Consider the following 12,349-nt stretch of genomic DNA (forward strand, 5'->3'; position numbering starts at 1 on the left):
GTTTTCAAAGGTGCCTAAAGATGCAGATAGGTGCCTAGCTGGATTCACTAATGGAATTAAACAGGTCATGGGTCGGATTTTTAAAGGTATTAGGTGACTAGTAGGACTTTTAAAAGCATCTAGGCACCCAACATCCATTAAAATCAATGTGATTTAGGTCATGAGGTTCCTTTGTAAAATTCCTCTAGAAGAGTAACTGAATCTTTAGGCCCTTAAACATTTTTGACAATCTAGCCCTAAGTAGATACTGAATACAATAAAAAGGGATGGAATAACAAGGCTAATTTTTCTTCCTATCTTTCTTGCCTTCCAGAGAACACATGGCACAAATGCCATGGACAAATCACACATCCATCACCAAGTTTATTCTCCTGGGATTTGGGAACCTGAACGAAGTTCAGATTCTGCTTTTTGTGGTTTTTCTAGTGATCTACATTGTGACCTTGGGTGGGAACCTTCTCATTGTTGCTCTAGTTGTGGCTGATCAGCAGCTTCACACCCCAATGTATTTCTTCCTGGGGAACTTGTCCTTCCTGGAGACCTGCTACACCTCTGTGAGTGTCCCCAGATTGCTGTATGGGCTCCTCGTAGAAGACAGGACAATCTCATTCAGGGACTGTATCACACAGTTATTTTTCCTCAGTGCTTTGGCTTGCATTGAGTGCTTCCTCCTTGCAGTCATGGCTTATGACCGTTACTTAGCCATATGCAACCCACTCAGCTATAATGTTATGATGAACCTCGGGGTTTGCCTTCAGATGGTATCTGCCTCCTGGATAACTGGTTTCTCAGCCACTGCTTTAGTAGTGGGGATGGTGCCCCAGCTAAGCTTCTGCAGCTCCAATGAAATTAATAATTTCTTCTGTGACATGGAGGAGCTGCTCAAATTGTCCTGCACAAAAAGCTCCCTGGTGGAAATGATTGTTCTGCTCTCCTGCTCCCTGGTAACCCTAGCTCCTTTCCTCTTCATTGTTGTGTCTTACATTCATATCCTCTTGGCCATCCTGAGAATTGCCTACTCTGCTGAGAGGCAGAAGGCCTTTTCCACCTGCGCCTCTCACCTGCTGGTGGTGAGTCTGTATTACGGGACCATCATTATCATGTATGTGGTGCCATCAGCGGAGCGATCCCCGGCCTTCCATAAAGTTCTGTCTGTCATGTACACGGTTATCACCCCAATGTTCAACCCCATCATCTACAGTCTTAGGAACAAAGAGGTGAAGGAGGCATTCAGGAAAGTTGTGCTGCAGAATTTAGGCATGGTTTAGGCTGTCATTTTCAGAGCAGCTTATGGAAGTTTGGCACCCAACTCCCATTTGCAGATCAGTACCTAATTTCTTTAAGCCACTTTGAATAACCTAACCCAGATCTCAACAGAATTGTGAAGATAGCCTACAATCTTAACAATGTCTTTGATTGGGCCTTTCTTCTTGCCCAGCATCACTCTGCTGTAATGCCATGACTCCCAGAGCAGGGCCCTGTACACTGGCCTATAGTGCTTAAACTGTAATCCAGAGGCAAATACTTTCCTAATGTAACCTTTCCATACCCACAATTATTGCAGCTTCTACCGGGATGTCCTGTGAAGTTGAATGGGCAGGGGACATGGTCATCATAGCCGTGCCTGGGTGTTGAGGAAATTGGCATGATCATGAATGAGAGGGGAAGTGTTCACAAGCTAATCTCTCTATTGACATGGCCTATGAGCTGAAAAAAAAGTTGGAGAATCCCCTGGTCTAAAGGTATCCACATGGACTAGGACTCTGCCTAGGTGGCTCATCTTTCAGAATTGAAGCCTAAGAGCGGATGAAGAATTTAAAGTCAATAGGCTGATCATAGCCTCTGTACTGGAATTTTCCCATTAAACATTGTGTTAATCAGAAAATGATGATTCATTGAAACCAAAACGGTCTGTGAGAAAGTATTGTTTTTGCACAAGTCTCCCATTTCCATTTTTTAAAGGTTCCAAATGGTGGAAATGTCCCATTTTGAAAGATTTTTCTATTTGGAATTTCCATTAATTTATACGAAAGAACAGGGGAAAAATTTTTCAAAAGATCAAAATGAAACTTTCCCCGGCAGCCTGGGGTGTGGGTCCCATGGTGGGACCCATTGAGCATGTCTCAGCTATTCATATATGTGCCAATGCAGGGGCCTCAGGCATTGGGGCATCTCCTGGTATCTGCCTGTGTCTCACAACAGTGTAGTATGCCGAGAACTGAAATGCTCTGGTTTAACTAAAGACTTTTGGCTCAACATAGGGGTAACTGCGTGCAATTGAATCCCCTGTGACACACAGAAGTCTGAACTCAATGATCAGATGTTCCTTTCTGGCCTTAAACTCTCAGAAACTACAAAAATTATTGAAGCAGAACATTTGGATGGGACCTCTCTGGGCTGCTTTGCCCAATTGTCTGTTCATGAACATTGTTGAGATTTTGGCATTTTTGTCCTGATTTTGGACAGGAAAAAAAAAACAGAATCTTGACAAGTCCTGCAGGATTCAAAACCCATTTCCTGGGGAGTTATGAGTATTCTCCTTTCCTGGTTTTTACTTTCCGAGAATAATAATACTGAGCTGGAGATCTCAAAGCACTTTATTAGACTCAGTGTCACCATCCCCATTTTGCAAAGGGCACAAAGAGATGAGGGGCCAGATTTTTTAAATGTATTCATGTGCCTGGAACCCACAAGAGGAGAGGAAATTCATGATTTAGTCCTCAGTGGTGCACAGGATCTGGTCCAAGAGGTGAATATAGCTGAAATGCTCGGTGATTGTGACCACAATGTAATTAAATTTCAAACCCTTGTAGGGGGGAAAATGCCAAAGAAACCTACCACTGTAGCTTTTAACTTCAAAAAGGGGAACTACACAAACATGAGGAAGCTAGTTAAAGGGATATTAAAAGGAATAGTCGCAAGAGTGCCTCGTGATAAAGGAGGATATTGATATAATAGGCATCACAGAAACCTGGTGGACTGAGAGCAATCAATGGGACACAATCATTCCGGGGTACAAAATATATCGGAAGGACAGAACAGGTCATGTGTGGGGGGAGTGGCACTATATGTGAAAGAAAATGTAGAATCAAATGAAGTAAAAATCTTAAGTGAATCCACATATTCCATAGAATCTCTATGGATAGAAATTTCATGCTCTAATAAGAATATAACATTAGGGATCTATTATAGACCACTTGACCAGGACAGTGATAGTGATGATGAAATGCTAAAGGAAATTAGAGAGGCTATCAAAATTAAGAACCCAATAATAGTGGGGGATTTCAATTATCCCCATATTGACAGGGAACATTTCACTTCAGGACGAAATGCAGAGGTAAAATTTCTCGATACTTTAAATGACTGCTTCATGGAGCAGCTGGTACAGGAACCCACAAGAGGAGAGGCAACTCTAGATTTAGTCCTGAGTGGAGCGCAGGAGCTGGTCCAAGAGGTAACTATAGCAGGACCGCTTGGAAATAGTGACCATAATACAATAGCATTCAACATCCCTGTGGTGGGAAGAATATCTCAACAGCCCAACACTGTGGCATTTAATTTCAAAAGGGGGAACTATGCAAAAATGAGGGGGTTAGTTAAAAAGAAGTTAAAAAGTACAGTGACTAAAGTGAAATCCCTGCAAGCTGCATGGGCGCTTTTTAAAGACACCATAATAGATGCCCAACTTCAATGTATTCCCCAAATTAAGAAACACAGTAAAGGAACTAAAAAAGAGCCACCGTGGCTTAACAACCATGTAAAAGAAGCAGTGAGGGATAAAAAGACTTCCTTTAAAAAGTGGAAGTCAAATCCTAGTGAGGCAAATAGAAAGGAGCATAAATGCTGCCAGATTAAGTGCAAGAATGTAATAAGAAAAGCCAAAGAGGATTTTGAAGAACGGCTAGCCAAAAACTCCAAAGGTAATAACAAAATGTTTTTTAAGTATATCAGAAGCAGGAAGCCTGCTAAACAACCTGTGGGGCCCCTTGATGATTGAGATACAAAAGGAGCGCTTAAAGATGATAAAGTCATTGCAGAGAAACTAAATGGATTCTTTGCTTCAGTCTTCACGGCTGAGGATGTTAGGGAGATTCCCAAACCTGAGCCGGCTTTTGTAGGTGACAAATCTGAGGAACTGTCACAGATTGAAGTGTCACTAGAGGAGGTTTTGTAGTTAATTGATAAACTTGACATTAACAAGTCACCGGGACCAGATGGCATTCACCCAAGAGTTCTGAAGGAACTCAAATGTGAAGTTGCAGAACTATTAACTAAGGTTTGTAACCTGTCCTTTAAATCGGCTTCTGTACCCAATGACTGGAAGTTAGCTAATGTAATGCCAATATTTAAAAAGGGCTCTAGAGGTGATCCCGGCAATTACAAAATGGTAAGTCTAACGTCGGTACCAGGCAAATTAGTCGAAACAATAGTTAAGAATAAAATTGTCAGACACATTGAAAAACATAAACTGTTGAGCAATAGTCAACATGGTTTCTGTAAAGGGAAATCGTGTCTTACTAATCTATTAGAGTTCTTTGAAGGGGTCAACAAACATGTGGACAAGGGGTATCCAGTGGACATAATGTACTTAGATTTCCAGAAAGCCTTTGACAAGGTCCCTCACCAAAGGCTCTTACGTAAATTAAGTTGTCAAGGGATAAAAGGGAAGGTCCTTTCATGGATTGAGAACTGGTTAAAAGACCGTGAACAAAGGGTAGGAATTAATGGTAAATTTTCAGAATGGAGAGGGGTAACTAGTGGTGTTCCCCAAGGGTCAGTCCTCGGACCAATCCTATTCAACTTATTTATAAATGATCTGGAGAAAGGGGTAAACAGTGAGGTGACAAAGTTTGCAGATGATATTAAACTGCTCAAGATAGTTAAGACCAAAGCAGACTGTGATGAACTTCAAAAAGATCTCACAAAACTAAGTGATTGGGCAACAAAATGGCAAATGAAATTTAATGTGGATAAATGTAAAGTAATGCACATTGGAAAAAATAACCCCAACTATACATACAATATGATGGGGGCTAATTTAGCTATAACAAGTCAGGAAAAAGATCTTGGAGTCATCGTGGATAGTTCTCTGAAGATGTCCGCGCAGTGTGCAGAGGCGGTCAAAAAAGCAAACAGGATGTTAGGGATCATTAAAAAGGGGATAGAGAATAAGACTGAGAATATATTATTGCCCTTATATAAATCGATGGTACGCCCACATCTCAAATACTGCGTACAGATGTGGTCTCCTCATCTCAAAAAAGATATACTGGCACTAGAAAGTTTCAGAAAAGGGCAACTAAAATGATTAGGGGTTTGGAACGGGTCCCATATGAGGAGAGATTAAAGAGGCTAGGACTCTTCAGCTTGGAAAAGAGGAGACTAAGGGGGGATATGATAGAGGTATATAAAATCATGAGTGATGTGGAGAAAGTGGATAAGGAAAAGTTATTTACTTATTCCCATAATACAAGAACTAGGGGTCACCAAATGAAATTAATAGGCAGCAGGTTTAAAACAAATACAAAGAAGTTCTTCTTCACGCAGCACACAGTCAACTTGTGGAACTCCTTACCTGAGGAGGTTGTGAAGGCTAGGACTATAACAGCATTTAAAAGAGAACTGGATAAATTCATGGTGGTTAAGTCCATTAATGGCTACTAGCCAGGATGGGTAAGGAATGGTGTCCCTAGCCTCTGTTTGTCAGAGGATGGAGATGGATGGCAGGAGAGAGATCATTTGATCATTGCCTGTTGGTCCACTCCCTCTGGGGCACGTGGCATTGGCCACTGTCGGTAGACAGGATACTGGGCTAGATGGACCTTTGGTCTGACCCGGTACGGCCGTTCTTATGTTCTTATGTTCTTAAGAGTGAAATGCCTGCAAGCTGCAGGGAAACTATTTTAAAACACCATAATAAATGCTCAAACTATATGTGCATCCCAAATTAAAAACAAAACAAAAGAATAAGAGGACCATAAATGCTTTCATGGCTAAACAGATGAATATAAGAGGCAGTTAGAGGCAAAAATCAAACCCTAGTGAGGAAAATGTAAAGGATCATAAACTCTGGCAAGTCAAGTGTAAAAGTCTAATTAGGAAGGCCAAAAAAGAATTTGAAGAACAACTTGCAAAAGACACAAAAACTAGCAGAAAAAAAATGTAATCACATCAGAAGCAGGAAGCCTGTTAAACAGTCAGTGCCCACTGGATGATCGAGGTGCTAAAGGAGCAGGCAGGGAAGACAAGGCTGTTGCGAGAATGTAAATTAATTCTTGGCATCGGTCTTCAATGCAGAGGATGTGAAGGAGATCCCCACACCTGAGCTGTTCTCTTTAGGTGACAAATCTGAGGACCTCTCCAAGACTAAGTTGTCATTAGATTTGGATTTGGAACAAATTGATCAATAAAACAGTAAGAAGTGACCAGGACCAGATGGTGTTCACACAAGAGTTTTGAAGGAAATCAAATATAAAATTGCAGAACTACTATCTGTGGTATAGTATATAACTGAAGGATAGCTAAAGTAATGATGATATTTTTTTTAAAAAAGGATCCAGAAGCAATCCTGGCAATTAAAGACTGGTGAGCCTTATTTCAATACCAGGCAATTTGATTGAAATTGTAGTAAAGAAGAGAGTTATGAGACACATAGATGAAGACAATACGTTGGGAAAGAGTCAACATGGCTTTTGTAAAGGAAATCATTTCTCACCAATCTATTAGAATTCTTTGAGTGTATCAATAAATATGTGGACACGGGTGATCCAGTGGATATAGTGTACTTGGACTTTCAGAAAGCCTTGACAAGGTCCCTCACCAAAGTCTCTTATGGAAACTAAGCAGTCATGGGATAAGAGGGAAGGTTGTCTCATGGCTCAGTAACTGGTTAAAAGATAGTAAACAAAGCATAGGAATAAATGTTTAATTTCCCAATGGAAATTGATAAATAGCGGGGGTCCCTCAAAGATCTGTACTGGGGCCAGTGCAGTTCAATATATTCATAAATGACCTGGAAAGGGGGGTAAGCACTGGTATGGTAAAGTTTGCAGATGATACAAATTTACTCAAGGTAGTTAAGTGCAAAGCAGACTGTGAGGAGTTACAAAGGGATCTCACAAAACTGTGTGAATAGGCAACCAAATCGCAGACGAAATTCAGTGTCGATAAATGCAAAGTAATGCATATTGGAAAACATAATCCCAACTATACATAAAAAATAATGAGGTCTAAATTAGCTATTACCACTCAAGAAAGAGATCTTGGACTCATCATGGATATTTTTATGAAAACATCTGCTCAAAGTACAGTGGCAGTCAAAAAAGCTAAGAGAATGTTAGGAACTGTTAGGATATAGATATTCAGGCCTGTCTGTAAAGGCCTATACTTTAGGAATGTAGGTGTATTCTTATCACTTAGCTAATTATAGAGATCTAAAAGAAAGAATCAAAATCAATGTCTGTCTGTCAAAGGGCCTTCTCGTACTGTGACAGTCTGAGGCTCTGTTCTTAGGCTAAATAAGGCCTTTGGCTAAGCAGCAGAGGCAGCCATAAGTTGAGAAGTGAACAGTCACATCCTCACATTCCAAACTAGTCATATTAAAATAAGGTGCTATTGGGCTGTTAGGAATACAATCCTGTCCTGATAATCCTATCACCTCCAGAGAAAGGAAAGAGCCTAGAAGATGTGAAAGGAAATTTAGTTTGATAGTTTTCTGTCTGGTAAGAACTCACTTATCAATAGACACAGCTGGAAAACCCTTAAGTCTGTATAGATGTAGTTGTGAAATCCTCACTTCTGTATTGTTTTGTATGTTTATTTGCATGGTCTCTGTCTGGTTCTGTGATGGTTTCTGTCTGCTGTATAATTAATTTTGCTGGGTGTAAACTAATTAAGGTGGTGAAATATAATTGGTTAAATAACCATGTTACAGTATGTTAAAATTGGTTAGTTAAATTTCAGTAAAATAATTGGTTAAGGTATAGCTAAGCAAAACTCAAGTTTTACTATATAGTCTGCAGTCAATCAGGAAGTAAAGGGGGGGGGATGGGAACAGGGACTGGGAGTGGGGGAATTGGGATCATGTTTTGTTAAGGGGGGGAATGGGAACAGGGAATGGGAACAGGAACAGGGACATAGGCAAGGCTCTGTGGTGTCAGAGCTGGGAAGGGGGACACTGAGGAAGGAAACTGGAATCATGCTTGCTGGAAGTTCACCCCAATAAACATCGAATTGTTTGTGCCCTTGGACTTCGGGTATTGTTGCTCTCTGTTCATGCGTGAAGGACCAGGGAAGTGAGAGGGTGAAGGAATAAGCCCCCTAACAGGAACTATTAGGAAAGGGATTGATAATAAGATTGAAAATATAATAATGCCATTATATAAATCCATGGTACACCAACACCTTGAATACTGAGTGCAGTTCTGGTCACCCTATCTCAAAAAATATATGAGTTGGAGAAAGTATAGAGAAAAGCAACAAAAATGTTTAGGGGGATGGAGCAGCTTCCAAATGAGGACAGATTTAAAAGACTGGCACTATTCAGTTTAGAAAAGAAACGACTAAGGGGGGATATGATAGAGGTCTATAAAATCATTTATGTTGTAGAGAAAGTGAATAGGGAAGTGTTATTTACTCCTTCACATAACAGAAGGACCAGGGGTCACCCAATGAAACCAATAGGCAGCAGGTTTAACACAAAAAACACAATGCACAGTCAACCAGTGGAACTTGTTGCCAGGGAATGTTGCAAAGGCCAAAAGTATAATTGGTTACATAAAAGAATTAGATCAGTTCTTGGAGGATAGGTCCAACAATGGCAATAAGCCCAGATTGTCAGTGATGCAGCCCCATGCTCTGGGCATCCCTAAACAGCCAGAAGTCGGGACTGGACAACAGGGAATGGATCCCTCAATGATTGCCCTGTTCTGTTTGTGCTCTCTGAAGCACCGGGCATTGGCCACTGTCAGAAGACAGATACTGGGCTAGATGGACCATTGGTCTGACCCAGTATGGCCACTCTCATAAACTACACACAGGTGCCCCAGTCCAGCACTGCCATTAGTGGCCTAAAAGGGGGGAATGGTCCCTATGTAGGTAGCAATGAATGCAAGGCTGGGTGTTTTGATCCACAAAAGCCAGCAAACTGGGCGGGGAGGCACCTAAGTTAGCTGGAGGGAGAAGGGGTGTGTGCTAAGCTGTGCTGATCCCACAGTATTAGGTGCCTCAGTCCAGGCTGGTGGGAGGCATCTGTCTTGGCTTACGATCCACAATTCGGCACCCTCTCCTAGGGTCAGGCACATATGGCCTATTTTTCCTACAAGGAAGAGCCCCTCTCTCATGACTGTCAGCCAAGGGGTTAGGGTGCTCACCTGATTCAAATCTCTCCTCTGCCTGATGAGGAAAAGGGAGCTGAAGAGGGATCTGCCACCTCCCAGGGGAATGCTCTAACCACTAAACTGTGGGACATTCTGATATGGGGCTCCCTCAATCTGGCCTGCTGAAGCTTTTCCACTTTGGGTAAAGACTTGAAGAGTCATTGGGAGGGAGGGAGAGAGAGAGAGAGAATGACTCTCTAGCCTAGTGGTTAGAGAATTGACCTAGGAGATGGCAGACTCAGCATCCAGTCCCCTGCTCGAATGCCACTTTAATTATTTATTGACAGGGAGCTCCACTCGCTAATACCCTGTAGCACTGGTGATGTGGACAATGGCACTGCATCATTTCTCTGTGAGAGCCCTTTTCCATGTTGATCTCTCTCTCTGCTCCATGCATCAGTGTTGCATCTAACACAACTGATGCACCAGGTCCCAGAATCCCAATTGTAGCCCATGAGAAAACCGCATCAAAGAGATTACATATGGGCATGCCCAATAGATGAGACACATTGACAACACTGTGTACCCAACTACTGAGCATCTCCCCTGTCATTTCCACCTCCTGAAGAAACAAATCAACCCACCAACTGAAAAAAGCACTAAGTAAAAGCACTAAGCACCAGTAAAAAGCACTAAAATAGAATAAAATCATAAAAGAAAACAGAAAAGGAAGCAAGAACCAAGTAACTGCACTGATACCACAAACAGAATTTTTACCCTGGAGGGGGTGGGAGGAGAAGAGCCAGTGATTCCATGAGGTCTACTAGGGATTTTGATGTGGCTACTGATTTTATGCGGAAGGTGCTCAGATAGCGTAGTAATGGGTTGCAGTATAGAACTCTACACCAGAATAGAGAACCCGCCACATAGATAGATAGATAGATAGATAGATAGATAGATAGATAGATAACCCTAACTCCTGCAAGTCCTTCTTACATGTGATTATGGTTGGCCCCCGACACAGGGCAGGACGCTGCACTTAAATTCGTCCACTGTCTAAGGATCATGAGCTAAAAGTGAGACTTCCAGACCTACCAATCATGTTCCCCCAACCCCCACTTGCAGACTTCCTATACAGCAAAACCTTTGTTCCATGCAGCAGGGCATGTAGGTGAAAGGCAACCAAACTTCACTCCTGATGGCTCTGAGTGATGGTCCTTCAGTGAGGTAACATGCACCTTTCTCAGGTAGAAGAGCTGCAATGAACAAAGAGCAATAGGCTGCTATTGAGCAAGCCTGGGCTGGTGCAGTCACCGTGCCAATATTTCCACACATAGTACAACACAGAGATCATGATCTGATGCTGTCATATCCCACTCTGTCACACAAGCAAACAGAAAACCCAAAAGCCATCAGACCACAAACAAAATATTGACCCCAGAAAAGCAGAAGAACCAGACACTACATGAAAGCTACTGGGTATTTTATGTGGAAGGCACTCAGATAGCATGGCAATGGGTGGCAATATAAAAGCAGGAGATATATAGATATTCGTCTTACTTATAGTGATATAAACCTAGAATAACTCCATGGACTTTGTGGCGTTACCATGGATTTACCACTTTAAATACAACATTTTGCATTTTTAAAAAAATCACATACCATATTCTTATGGGGAAAATGTCATCAATTGATTGTATTTGTAAAGAAACAAAGATAAAACTATGTTCATAAGAGAAATATGGACATTTTATTCTCGGTGAATAACTTCCACCCAGTCAGTTTCCTCAAGGCAGCTTTGATCTCCTTGTTCCTCAGGCTGTAGATGATGGGATTCATCACCGGTAGCAGCATGGAGTAGAGAACAGCCACCATAAGATCCAGAACCAATGTTGAGCTGGAGGTGGGCTTCAGGTAGACAAAGATGCCAGTGGAAACAAACAAGGAGACCACAGTGAGATGAGGGATGCAGGTGGAGAAGGCTTTAGGTCAGCCCTGCTCAGAGGGGATTCTCAGCACTGTGGTGAAGATCTGCACATACAACACAATTATAAAAACAAAACAGCTTAAGCCTAAGCATGCACTCAAGATGAGTAACTCAACTTCACCGAGGTACATGTGAGAGCAGGAGAGCTTGAGCAGCTGGGGGATTTCACAGAAGAACTGATCCACCATGTTGCCTCCACAGAAGCTTATTGCAAATGTGTTCCCGGTGTGCAATGAAGAATAGAAAATTACACTGATCCAGGCACTGGCTGCCATTTGGACACAAGCTCTCCTGTTCATTATAGTCCATAGTGCAGTGGTTTGCAGATGGCGACGTATCGGTTGTACGCCATCATGGTGAGTAAGGCGAAGTCGGCTACAGCAAAGAAGATAAGGAAAAAGACTTGGGCGACGCATCCAGAATAAGAAATCGACCTGGTGTTTATGAGGAAATTGGCCATGGATTTGGGGACGGTGACAGAGATGGTACCGAGGTCTAGGATGGACAAATTCATTAGGAAGAAGTACATGGGCGTGTGAAGGTGGTGGTCGAGGGCTATGACTGTGATGATAAGATTTCCTGTGAGAGCTGACAGGTAAATCAGTAGAAACACCACAAAGTGTTAAATCTGCAGCTCCCAAGCATCAGAGGATCCCAGGAGAAGGAACTCGGTCACAGTGGTTTGCTTGGACATTTTCTTTCTTAGTTCATCGTGCGATGGCTTTTGAGAGAAAGACAAGAACAATGGTCAATATTACAGTGAGAAAGGAAATGACCCTGATTCCCCTCTCCATAATATCTCATGATGTGAATGTCAGAGGTACACAGAGCTTGTCAATTCCATTACTGGAGTAGTGAGTGCTCCTCACCGCTGACAATCAGAGCACTACTCTGGGGCATGATCATAGGAGTGTAAATTGGCATTTCTCCCTGAAAGTCAGTGTCCCTGGGTCAGTTTACCCCATCTGAGGAACTGGCCCAAGATGTGTCTTGATGAAATGCAGAATGAAAGATGCAGGAAAGTACAATTCAAATCCAAGAATTT

At 42.1% G+C, this 12,349-nt stretch overlaps 1 protein-coding gene and 1 pseudogene across 1 annotated transcript; one reads left to right on the forward strand and one right to left on the reverse strand.

The window, feature by feature from the left end:
- The first annotated feature begins 320 nt into the window (after positions 1-320).
- LOC135887230 (olfactory receptor 11L1-like) lies at positions 321-1,268 on the forward strand. Its single transcript, XM_065415001.1, has one exon. It carries the CDS (start codon positions 321-323, stop codon positions 1,266-1,268), a length of 948 nt encoding a protein of 315 aa, XP_065271073.1.
- Positions 1,269-11,045: 9,777 nt separating this feature from the next.
- Positions 11,046-11,998, reverse strand: LOC135886513 (olfactory receptor 14A16-like; annotated as a pseudogene).
- Between the last annotated feature and the right edge of the window lie 351 nt (positions 11,999-12,349).

This window comes from Emys orbicularis, chromosome 12, assembly GCF_028017835.1.
Source record: "Emys orbicularis isolate rEmyOrb1 chromosome 12, rEmyOrb1.hap1, whole genome shotgun sequence".
Taxonomy (NCBI): Eukaryota; Metazoa; Chordata; order Testudines; family Emydidae; genus Emys; species Emys orbicularis.

What these genes read in the sequence shown, in the direction of transcription:
- LOC135887230 (XM_065415001.1), top strand. Translation starts at nt 321, where the DNA reads ATGGCACAAATGCCATGGACAAATCACACATCCATCACCAAGTTTATT.